The sequence below is a fragment of the Anarhichas minor genome, unplaced genomic scaffold, assembly GCF_050575085.1.
Source record: "Anarhichas minor isolate MPS153535 unplaced genomic scaffold, ASM5057508v1 ptg000003l, whole genome shotgun sequence".
NCBI lineage: Eukaryota > Metazoa > Chordata > Actinopteri > Perciformes > Anarhichadidae > Anarhichas > Anarhichas minor.
This window is the reverse complement of record NW_027466449.1, coordinates 16,512,566-16,524,283: the sequence shown is the minus strand read 5'-3', so window position 1 is coordinate 16,524,283 and position 11,718 is coordinate 16,512,566. Positions and strand designations below refer to the sequence as shown.

General features: G+C 43.7%; 2 protein-coding genes across 2 annotated transcripts; one reads left to right on the top strand and one right to left on the bottom strand.

The window, feature by feature from the left end:
• Window positions 1-16: 16 nt before the first annotated feature.
• mbd4 (methyl-CpG binding domain protein 4) lies at window positions 17-3,742 on the top strand. Its single transcript, XM_076092188.1, has 8 exons — window positions 17-159; window positions 600-867; window positions 968-1,620; window positions 2,543-2,608; window positions 2,723-2,857; window positions 2,943-3,092; window positions 3,237-3,340; window positions 3,432-3,742. The coding sequence occupies exons 2-8, from the start codon at window positions 695-697 to the stop codon at window positions 3,504-3,506; spliced, it is 1,356 nt and encodes a 451-aa protein (XP_075948303.1). The 5' UTR covers window positions 17-159; window positions 600-694; the 3' UTR covers window positions 3,507-3,742.
• A 2,365-nt stretch (window positions 3,743-6,107) lies between these two features.
• On the bottom strand, window positions 6,108-11,072 carry creld1b (CRELD disulfide isomerase 1b). The gene is made up of 11 exons (XM_076092177.1): window positions 10,856-11,072; window positions 9,847-9,967; window positions 9,676-9,758; window positions 9,187-9,297; window positions 8,974-9,065; window positions 8,636-8,815; window positions 8,444-8,539; window positions 8,259-8,342; window positions 7,762-7,857; window positions 7,524-7,664; window positions 6,108-7,438 (listed from the first exon to the last, which is right to left on the bottom strand). The coding sequence occupies exons 2-11, from the start codon at window positions 9,961-9,963 to the stop codon at window positions 7,218-7,220; spliced, it is 1,221 nt and encodes a 406-aa protein (XP_075948292.1). The 5' UTR covers window positions 9,964-9,967; window positions 10,856-11,072; the 3' UTR covers window positions 6,108-7,217.
• Window positions 11,073-11,718: the final 646 nt, after the last annotated feature.

Below are 11,718 nucleotides of genomic sequence, written 5' to 3'. Positions count from 1 at the left end.
CTTCCTGCAGCAGAGACACGGCTGCTGGCTCGCTGGCTCCAGTGTTGACATCAGAACATATCCGGGAAGACAACAAACAACACATCGATGGAGCACACACACGAGTCTGCACCGTATCATCTGTGGTCTGCACTCCTGTGAGAAACGAAGGAGGACGAGGTTAGTCCACTCTTTATTTGAATTGCTGCTTATCATGTCAACATCTGCTGTAAAGTTAGATCAGAATCACAATCAGCTTTATTGGCAATGTATGCATGGAATTTGACTTCGGTTTACACATTGCTCTCAACGTACATACATAGAATATACAAATAAACAAGAAAAATATAAAAGCAAGGACATTAAAGACAACAAAGTAGAACAGAGAAACTAAGCATAAACATTTCACTACTGTGTACATATAAATATATATCGAAGAATATATATGAACACAAACAACAACAATGACAATGGATTTGGGATATTATTGCTGCTTATGTCAACATCTGCTGTAAAGTTAGATCCATGATATGTTTACTTGCCTACTTTATGTTGCACTGCATTACGAATGGATGTCATCACTTTGACCATAACAACAATGTAATGATTTACATTTTTAGGTAAAGAACCAGGAATAGCTGCTGATGTGGGAGGCAAAAGTCAGCTTCTGGATAATGATTTGAAGGCAGTGAGCTTCAACAGCACACCTCTCAAAATGCACACCAGCTGCGATGTCAGGCTGGAAACCAGCGACACAAACAACCAAAGTCACAAATGTGAGGATGACGACTCGTGCCGTGCTTCCACATTGCCCCTCGGCTGGATCAGAGAGGTTCGGCAGCGGAAAGCAGGCAAGACAGCGGGCAAAATGGACATCTACATTACAAGGTGACTCATTGTTTTCTTGTAATCGTACCTTCCATCATGACTAAGTGCTTTTGCAGATTCAGTGTCTGATTTTTTTTTTTTCTCTCTCGGTTGTGCAAAGTCCCCGAGGCCAGAGGTTCCGCTCCAGAGCATCCCTGTATGCTTTCCTCCTAAAAGATGGAGAAGGGAGCTTAGACATGAAGCTCTTTGACTTCACAGCATCCAAGGACGACGTCGTCAGCCCTTCGCAGGTACTCGCCTCCAAAGGGAAGCGCAGGAGAAGAAAGAAAAGACGCGCAGACGGACAGCAAGAGACAACAGAGGATTCACCTCCAAATAAATCTAAGAGAGCCTCTTCCTGCCTCGGAGGTGATGCTAAAGACGGAGAAGCAAAGAGTTGCACACAAGCTGCACCTTCAGCTACAGGGGATGATGTCAGACTGCGGGAGACTCCTCAGAGGGCGGGTCAGCTGAGGGAGAAGCTGCTCAGACTGGCTCCTTCCAGTGAACAACAAAACACTCCCGTCGCTCACGAGGACGAGGAGGCCGACTCGAGGCCTCCTGTCCCGACGCTGAGCGTTGAACCTGCCACTGAGAGCGAGAACGAGGGCGAGGATGAGCGAGGCGGAGAGGAGACGCAGGTTTACAGCAAAGGCGACAACGAGACTAATTCTGAGCAGGAGGCCGACGGCAACAGTCATCAGGATGAGGAGGAGGAAGAGGAAGAGGAGGGAGCTGGTGGGAGCTGCGCGCCAGTGACGGATTCCCAGAATAGTAAGCATGGTCTCCACTTTTCTCGGGATCTACTCTTTTTTCTTAAAACTCACTTTCATTGAATGATCTCATACAGTGCAGCACAATCACTACAATTTCACATTTTAACACGTCAGTTTTTCTTTACCCAGCTGCCTTCAGATTTCTTTGTCACTTCCAGTCATGAAATAAATGAAAATTCAAAGAAACCAAAGTCACACAAAGAACCTAATTAAAGAAAAGGGGGGCGGAGATATGTTCGATAAAGAGGGAGGCAAGAAGAAATGTATATTATTACTGGATATATCTGATTTGCTCCATTTTAGTTCCCATGTTCCAATAGTTGCTTAAAACTTCAGATGTGACCAAAAAATGTTGTCTGGATCTCATCACTTTACAGTTGAATTACCAAGTATCCTAAATATTCACCAACCGAGCCACTTAACCTTCATCTCTACTTTATTTGTGAGGTGTTTGGGTTCATGCACATAAATATTTTAATTTCCTCATTTATAATTCTGCTAAATAATACATTTTTTTAATTAGATTCTAAGTCTAGGCTCAGTGTGTGTGAGAGACGCGCAGAGCAGTTTTATTTTATTCTCATTTATTTGTAGATTTCGGTCTAAATCTGCGCGCGTGCGCTCTGGAAAGAGACGGTAATATTAAAAACATTAAATCAAACATCTCAGCAGAAATTATATGCAAAAAAAAAAAGTAAATCAAATATTACATAAGGTGATTCACTTACAGGACAAACAACATGTCTGCGGTCAAAAGCAAAGCAGAAAGATAGCAAAGCAGCATCTATAGCTTCTCATTAAGGTGAAGTGATTGCACCTGAGGGGGGAGGGGCGGGTCTACCTGCCACTGGTGTGATCATGTGATCTCCTTGATGACGATGTGTGTGTTTTTAAAAATATACTGTTTCCTGTCTGCCTAGAGTCCAAGAGTGTGGAAGACAAACGGAAAACAAGCCCTTATTTCAGCAGGAAACTCTGCAGAGACGGTAACGTTTAAAATGTCTCTTTTTAAAACAAGAAGCAAAGAGAAAGCTCGTGTGTATGTGAGACATAAAACATACCTTAAACATTAAGGAGACATGTCCACCGTCTGTACACAGGCCTGAGCCCACCCAGGAGGAAGGCCTTAAGGAAGTGGACGCCGCCTCGCTCGCCCTACAACCTCGTACAGGAAACCCTTTTCCACGACGCCTGGAGGCTCCTGGTGGCCACCATCTTCCTGAACAAGACCAGCGGTAAGTGAGATCCATACACACACACTTTGCGTTGCAACAGCGTTGTACCAAACGGCACTCAAGTCTGGCATTTTCAACAATGCAGGCAAGATGGCCATCCCGGTGCTGTGGCAGTTCTTTGAGCGTTACCCGTCTGCAGAGGTGACCCGCGAGGCCGACTGGAAGCCCCTCTCTGACCTAATGAAGCCACTCGGCCTGTATGAGCTGAGAGCCAAAACACTCGTACGCTTCTCAGGTGAACGTGCTCGTCTTTAACACGTGACGTAATTACAGCGTTAATATGTCGCCAGTGCAGATTTGTATGGTTTTAATAACAATATATGAAGCGATATGATCAGCCAGAAAAACCTCGCAATCCCCCTTTTTCTGTCCTGTGTAGATGAGTATCTAAGTAAAGAGTGGCGATACCCCATCGAGCTGTACGGTATCGGGAAGTACGGCAACGACTCCTACAGGATCTTCTGCGTGGGAGAGTGGAGAGAGGTGAGTCTGTTTTGGATTGCATTCGTTTTGTAATGTCCATGAATGCCATATCACACCATATTTGAACACTTTTTTTTTTTTTACGTCAAAGGTGAAACCCGAAGACCACATGTTGAACAAATACCACGCCTGGCTGTGGGAGAACCACGAAACACTTGGAATCTGAAACACAAAGCATGAGGATCACATAAATACATGTTACTTTAGTATTGTGATGAACTTGATACGTCAAACCTGAATCCCTTTAGAATTATGCAGTAATATTCTTCCTTCTTCCTTTTAAACTGTTTTTATGTGTAATGTGTAATAAAATGTTTAAAGTGGTTTAAAAGTTGAAATGATTCATGAGTGATGTCTTTATACGTGTATATAAGACCCGGAGACATCTTGTGACAGTGTCTGGTTCGTCTGTTGTCACAGGCCAGTGATCTGTCTCTTTAAACGCACTGATGCACGACCTTAAACTCAAACAGCAGCTTTCTTTTTGACGAGGAGGGGGGGGGGACCTGATTCCCAAGGCAACTGTTGCCACCGCAAAACACTCAGTGAACACACAGGCATGTCACAGGTTAATGTCTAACTAGTGCCGGCACAGTAATTTGCTATATTTACATTCGGTAGCTGTGTGATGATTGACTAGAAATCTTAATTGCAACTTTAAGGAGATAATTAAATCGTGCAGGATTTGACACTTTGGAAAGTTTCATTCCACCGAGACGAACGGAAGAAACGGCTTGAACTTCAAAATGAGACTACGTAAGAAAACACCTCCTTTTTGGGTCTTTTTTTTAGAGCGACTAGTATCTTAAACATGCGCTGTGATTCATCTCAATCTCCATCACCACAGCAGCCATCTCCATAGCTTCCACACCAGTGTGGATTCCTCACAACACACTTCCTGTCCGGCAGAGTCGCAGCCTGGCGGTCACCCCCGTGACATTTCCCAGCATCTCGGACTCTGCTCGGCTGTGGACGAGCTGTCAGGTAAGCAGAGTCAATGACACTTCATCCATTGTCTGACTGTCCTATTGTGTAATGAGGAAGATTGTTTATTTGAGGTAAAAACAACAACAAAAATACTCCCATGAATCTGCTCTCTAGAGTATTCCAAGACTGAACCCTTTGCATCCACCGTTGGTCCATAAACGCACCGTCAGTCTGGAGACGCCAGCTGTTCACCACCACAACCACCAGAGGTCAATACTCATGCAGAGGAGAGAGTACCACGGGTGAGGCCCATCTGACGGATATCTCACTAACTTAGAGTTCACTGATGCCATCTTTGCTTTGGTGAGCTGTGATTGAAGTCCCTAACTTCTGTGTCAGGTATCATCAAGTGTGGAGAAAACCTTTTTATGGAACCAGCAGTGAGCGAGAGGACTACAGGTAAAGCAATAAACACTTCACCTGAATGGGGGATTGCATTACATACTGCATAACTTAACGTTCATTGGTGACAAAGAAAACTCTTTCCTGCAAGGAAGGAGACGCGTGAGCAGTTAAAGAGGCAGATGGAAGAGAAACATGTAGCACTGAAGCTGCAGCTGGCCGGCAACGCGAAGGAAGCAGAGTATCTACGGGAAGTGGACCGCCTCGCCCTGTCCGGTGAGAGAGAGCTGAGGACCCAGCACAGCAAAGCAATGACGGCTTACAGAGACGAGAACAAGAGGGTGAAGTCCCACATTATCAACCGCTTTTGTGTTCATCTCCCTCACAATGGAGTCCATGTAATGCGGTTTTAACTGGATGCTCTCAGGTTACAGGAGGGAGTGGTTGAGGTTCTTCTCCTGTGTGTTTTGCAGCTAATGGAGCAGAGCTGGAGGGACAGAGCACTAACGCGCTCCCAGGAGACCCTGAAGGAGAGAGAGCTGCTGGGCCTCAACCCCATTAACTGGAGTGGAACACTGAAATAGGATGAACCTCAACATCCACAGTCAAAAGCTCGGTTTCACGCCTCGCTGGAGCGTGCATGAGTGACAACATGAAACTGGGACGCAACACATTTAGAACATGTAATTAGTGCTGTGAAAGCTACGGAGGGAACTTGGGATGTTTGGAGGATGTTATTGTAAACTGGGAGGAACCAGATGAAACCGTCCAGCATCCCTCTGGATATACAAGAATGGTGATTTATCTCCTATCTTACATTATAAGGGTTGTTTTAATCACTGCTGTGGGTTTCAATACAGTGAATCCGTGAGTATTTATATATTAGTATTACACCAATTGACTGTTCTTTTGTTGTTAAGTATCAAAATCGATGCAGCAGAACCAGAGATAGTCATTTTTATTTTGTGCCTTTTTTCTTCATCATCAAAACCTGGTGCCTACATTACCCACAATGCAACCTGACCATCAACAGTTCTGTTTGAGATTAGAGCGTAGCCTTGAGCTGCTAGCCTCAAGCAGAGATGAGGAGCGGACTACAGAGGTCTAGTGAACTCACTTCCTTCTAACTCAACATCCTCAGATATATGTTCATTTTCAAACTTGTAGTCTTCAGCCTCAAACAACTTTTGATGTAGTCATAAAATACTTAATACAACTATTTCCACGTGTGGAGTAGTGCTCCAAAAGACCTGCAAACAGACTCTGATGTGTAAAATCCTTCAAGAGTTTCTCCCAGTCACTGATTTCCTTCCTGTCCTATGATTTACGATGCATCATTAAACTGTAGAAAATCATTTTCAACAAGCTCAAATGTTTTCCTTTCTCTTTATGTGAAGAGAAAAGGAAACTGGACAAATCAATACAAAATTCAAATATAAAACATGAGTGACAGACGTTTTATTGTAAAGCAAACGTTTATAACGAATGACGACTGTGGAGAACTTTCCACACGAGGAAAAAACTAAAGAAGACAAAGTAGATGGTTGGGAGTACGAAGTGATGCTTCGGTGGCTTTCTAACATGGCGCTACTTTATCTGCTAGAATAACGGTTGAATTGACAAAAAAAAATACATTGAAAATACACACAAAGGGAAATGTCAAGAGCAAAATATGATAAATATCTTTCCCAATAAATATTGCTTTCAAAATAAATTAAAAGGCAACAGAAAACGGCTTTAATCATCCAGATCACAGCTGGTATTTAAGCACAATAAGCAAATCCCCTCACAGCAGTAGTGCTGGTGATCCAACACAGCTGTTGAAGTCTTCCATGCCAAAGTAAGTCAATAAATAAATATATAAGGTGTAGTTGTACCCATTATTTAAAATCCTATTTTCATGCATTATTACTAAAAATAATCATTCAGTACGTAAGGAGGTAAAAAGTCATTCTGTGAACATAAATAACCAGTGGCTCGTTAAGGAAATATCCCAGAGTTTCAATGAGCTTTCTTTTCGGGGGGGTGAACCACCCGCCACCACTGCAGGAATCGGGAGATCCACAACCCAAACCGGTGTAGCCTTCAGTCTGTGGGAAAGCTTCTGCTTCACAGCATCGAGATAATGAGAAACATGATGGACGTGATGACAGGAGGTTTTGATTGTGTGGAAGAAAACGACATCATTTCAACATCGAGGCCAGATGAGACATCCAAATGCATAATAGATTTTAACAATCAGTAGTGGTCTTCATGTCACCCCTCGCTCCCAACAAAGTGGAGGCAGGGGATTAAGTTCAGTTCCTTTACGTCAGTGCAGTTTTGCTTCGTTATTCCTCTTCAGGATTCACGGCTTCATAGCCTTCAAGTTCTCACTCTCCTCCCGCGTTCTCCTACTCATGAACATAAATTAACCCCGAGCCCTTTCAAGTAACTCCCTGAATGTCTAGCATTGCAGGGATGGTTTCCTGCCCCCCCCCCCCCCTCGTTGAGTCTCATTCACCTTAAGTGGCTGGTGTTCCTTTCTCAAACCGAGGCTCCAGACAGTCTAGCGTCCCTTCAGAAATCCATCCAGCATGTAGTCTCCCTTTTCCGTCAGCCAGTATCCGGCCATAGCAGCAACGCCTCCGATGAAAATGGCCGTGAAAACCATGTCGCCCTTAGCGGCGAGCGTAGCTATGGCGCAGATTACGACGCCAAAGAACATCTGCTGCAGTACGAGGACTTCGTCGTCCGTCATGTCGTCAAACAGACCCTTCTCTGGGCCTACTGAGGAAGAGGAAAAGAAAGTTAGCCATCAGATCTGACGAGCAACAATATACGTGTTATAATTCTCTTTCTATGCTCTGCTTACCAGGAGGCTTATTCTCAACACAGATGCTATCTCTTCTGATGAACCCGTCAGCACAGTCACAGTGGAAGGAGCCCTCCTCATTGATACAGGCCTCATTGAGTCCTGGGCACGCTATCGCACGATCACTACATTCATTTACATCTGTGCGAGGAGGCAAAATAAAAAAAACTTCAGTTTAAGGAAATCAGGGAAAAGGAAAGGTGCAGAGGAGTGGCACAGAAGTAGAGTAAATACTTACCCAGACACTTCGCTCCTCTCAGTTTGTAGCCGCGTGAACATTTCTTACAGCGGGCAGGACCACTACCCATGCAGCCCACACACGCCTGGTCACAGCCTGGACACGACAAAAGCACCGTGGTCAACATTACGCGCTAAACTGGGCAATAAGCGCGATATTGTAGGAATAACTGAATTTGTCACGCAGTGGAAAATGTTTCCATTCCCACAGAAACTGCATGTGATGAAGATTACAACAACACAACTAGACCTTTCTTTTGTTATTTATAGCAATAAAATGGCTAATTGTTTTAGCTCATGCTGTGGTAAATAACAGGCAATAACATATAACAGGCATTTCTCTCTACTTTCTGGCATTTTATAGATAAAGAAAACCTAGTGTTTTATTATAACTTCGAAAAACAAGCCAGCTGCAGAACATTTATGGAGGCGTACTTGCATGATTTCATTTGGTATAATAAAGAACGCTGACCACAGCTACTACACGAGAGAACGTACCTCTGCATTCATACGATCCTTCTGTGTTGTGACAGAAGGTGTTAGAGGGACAACGAGCTAGCTCTGTACCGCACTCGTCAATATCTAAGAGACACACAAGGGCAGTCAAACAACACTCGATACTCAGACAACTGGCAGAAAGAGTCGACGAAATGTTTCCACATGACCTCTGAAGCCAAACTCACCCACGCACTTGTTGTCATGAAGGATCCAGCCGGGTTTGCAGTCGAGGCATTTGTAGTCCTGCGGCCCCGCGCATTTCTTACACGAGTGGTAGCAAGCTACAAAGAGTGAGAGGAGAGGAGTCAGTTCAAGATGACCTCAAACAGACTTAAATACATGTGGAGGTTTGTAACAGTGGTCTGAATCTCAGGCACCTGCACAGGCTCCTATGCTGGCGTTGGAGCTCTTCTCTCTGTAGTAGCCATCAGCACAGCTCTGGCACAGACGGCCCGAGTATCCAGGATCACAGACACACTCTCCGTCTCCGAGGCGAGTCCCCTCCCCCTCGCAGCGGCCCAGACCTCCACACACACCGCCGGGGCTCGAGGGACACTCTGTGTTTGATAAATATGATATTAGTGGTACTCTGGGACTTTTAAAAACTAAAGCATGGGGATTTTTTTTACATCTTTATGAACACTCAAGGATAAATAAGGTTTGGTGAGGTTTTCTACACTGATATCAGGAAGCTTCTGCTTAATGTTTTTCACACCTTTGCAGTCAGGTCCAAAGCGCCCAGGTAGACAGCAGACTCTCAGCTGCTCTATGCACAGCCACTCAAACAGGTCCGGTGCCTCCTGCTGCCTGCAGGACACACACATCGGTCATAAAGTTAAAACAGGGGCATGGTATTACATCCCAACAAAACACTTTCCTCTCTCCGATTCACCAAAATCACACAACATAATACACATATCTCGTTTACCTGTGGAACCACCATGTCTCCACTTGGTCCTCTATCTGCTCCAGCAGCTGGTTACAATCAAAATCTGCTTTCTCACAAGCAGCTTCTACGATCTCCAGGAGCCGAGTCTCACTGAAACAAGAGAGCAGCGACTAGAGATGTGAGACAGAAGCAGAGTAACAGAACAGATGCTGTCTCAGCCCCAAAGAAGAGAAGGAGCCTCGCTGTGGTCCACTGAGAGGATTCACTCCCCTCAGCGGACTCTAACATTAGAAATAGATCATCTTATGTTATATTATGATACATATTACAAAATATCATTTAAATGCAAATGTACGGAGAAGACAAAGGACGACACACAAGTGTGTGTGTTGTTATATATTACCCCCCGATTGCCTCCGGGTATTTCCAACACTGATACCAAGTCAAGTATTGACTGACTCCACAATCCCCATATATCAAGTAACTCAATAAAGTGTACGTGTGACTCAAACTTAAACTTTCTCTCACCTGCTCGCATACTTAGCCAGCTTCTCTTCTTCCCAGGCAGTGTTTCCTCCCCCAAAGTTCTTGGTGGCTGTTCTCTCCAAGCCCTAAAAAAACAGGGAACTTTTCAAGACTCGGGTTATACTGAAAGAACACGAGCACGAATGTGACGGCACATCGGCCCAACTGCAGTACCGTAATGAAACTCTCTGTGAGTTTTCGGCAGGTCTGGCACGGCGCGGTCTGGACTCTCACCACCGAGAGCTCTGAGAGAAGCACCAGAGCAGGCAGGAACGGCCAGGCCCACCACATGGTCCTTCAGAAAACACACACAAAACCAGTGATTTACGGCTAATTAAAAAAAAGAATTGGGGTATGATATACTTCTTAGTGATAATCCTAGCAAATACACGTATGGGTAAAAAAGCTTTACCCATCACGAGTCTCCAGAGACCCTGACATAACTTCCACTACCTGGATGCGACTCAGTATTAGCATGCAGAAGACGTGGACAAAACAACAAGAACATCTGTACAACACAGTAATACACAAAGCCATGCCATATATATACTTTTGTGATTACTTTTGTAGTTATGTGTCATACAATACAAAGCAATCGTATACAAAGCCAAGCAATATTAGTATTTATTGGGACAGTGGTGATGATTTATGGTATTTTTAAGCTGTATTTTAGTAGATTAACTGGATAGCATTACACTACTGCCCTGATATTAAGCTCATCCTACTTTGTGATGTCAAACATATTAATATTTTCATTCAGATTTAAGTTATTACCATAATTTGGGGGATATGTAAACCTACACACAATGCAATCCTCAAGTATGGCGACTACTCTCCAACTGCTGTTTTATTAATAAAGTATTTAGTCTTAGTTAGACAAGCTTTTAAAAAACACTGGTTGGGATGCTCCTCTTTCACCGTTAGCATTAGCATTAGCTAGCTCAGCATCAGCACCACACAAAATTAGCCACAGCTAGCTACGGTCGCTAGCTAGCTGCTAGCCGATGCTAACGCTGTCCGTCATTGTCAGCTAATGTTTCCGGTGTATCGTTTAAAGTCCACGAGACTCCGGCGACAGCGTCCTCCCAACGTTAAATATCTGATGAGGTATATTTTATTGCAGTTGACGTTACTCTGATATTAGCTAGCCAAACTAGCTAACTCCTGTTTTTTTTTTTGTTACCTCTTTGCAAAGCCACGACGTCCTGCGACGCACCACTGATGATGAGGATGATCGTCTGATTCACACAACGCAGGCGGAGAGTTTCACACTTTAGACGGACACTTTTGATGCTTCAAGTGGGCCATTGTGGTTGGTAAGCCAGCCGAATGACTAGCTAGCTAGCTGCTAGTCACTAACTTGGTGTAGTAGAAGCTAGAGATGGCTGGAGATGAATGAATGAGCAGCTTCCAGTTGGTTCTGTTCTCCGAGCAGCTGAAGACACACAGGATGTGGCCCCGCCCAAAGACAGCTGGGATTTAATTCATCAACCAATCAGTCACCTTCACATTTTACATCATCGCAGCTCTTGTTAAGCTCTTTAGAAATACATTTAACCACCTAGTAATGTAATGTTTTTGTTTTTTTAAGTATGCTGGAATCAAGGATACAAAACTAGATTTTTACCATTTGCAGATATCTGCATTTACTAATTAAAATTGACAATTCAGAGTAAGTTCAAATTCATTTTTACTTGTCAAAATACCTATGAACTGACTGAAAACTCCCACAAAAGCTCTTTTGTTTTTTACCTCCTGCTGATGCATTTTATGGATCAGGATTTAAATTTCACGCGTGTCAAACAACAAAACACAGATCTCAGGCCATGTTTGCATTGAATAATAATCCACAATGTGCTGTCGTTAGAAAAGAGCCGAGAGTTCTTTATTCAATCCCACTTTAAACACTATGACAAAACACTGTATAAAAACAGACATGCCGGGACAAAGCAATTGAATGTACAAAAAGAAAGGAAATAGCTTATTTTTGTTTTAAAATAATCTTCATGTCAGAGCTTTCCACAGTTAGCCTTTGCTGTTATTTTT

Bases quoted from the DNA above. Each gene is read 5' to 3' on its own strand.
- mbd4 (XM_076092188.1), top strand. From the start codon at position 695: ATGCACACCAGCTGCGATGTCAGGCTGGAAACCAGCGACACAAACAAC. The intron at 868-967 runs GTGACTCATTGT...GGTTGTGCAAAG, and splicing joins ATGGACATCTACATTACAAG to TCCCCGAGGCCAGAGGTTCC. The intron at 1,621-2,542 runs GTAAGCATGGTC...CTGTCTGCCTAG, and splicing joins AGTGACGGATTCCCAGAATA to AGTCCAAGAGTGTGGAAGAC.
- creld1b (XM_076092177.1), bottom strand. From the start codon at position 9,963: ATGTGGTGGGCCTGGCCGTTCCTGCCTGCTCTGGTGCTTCTCTCAGAG. The intron at 8,540-8,635 runs GTGCCTGAGATT...CACTCTTTGTAG, and splicing joins CAGCATAGGAGCCTGTGCAG to CTTGCTACCACTCGTGTAAG. The intron at 7,665-7,761 runs GTAAGTATTTAC...CTCCTCGCACAG, and splicing joins GAGAGGAGCGAAGTGTCTGG to ATGTAAATGAATGTAGTGAT.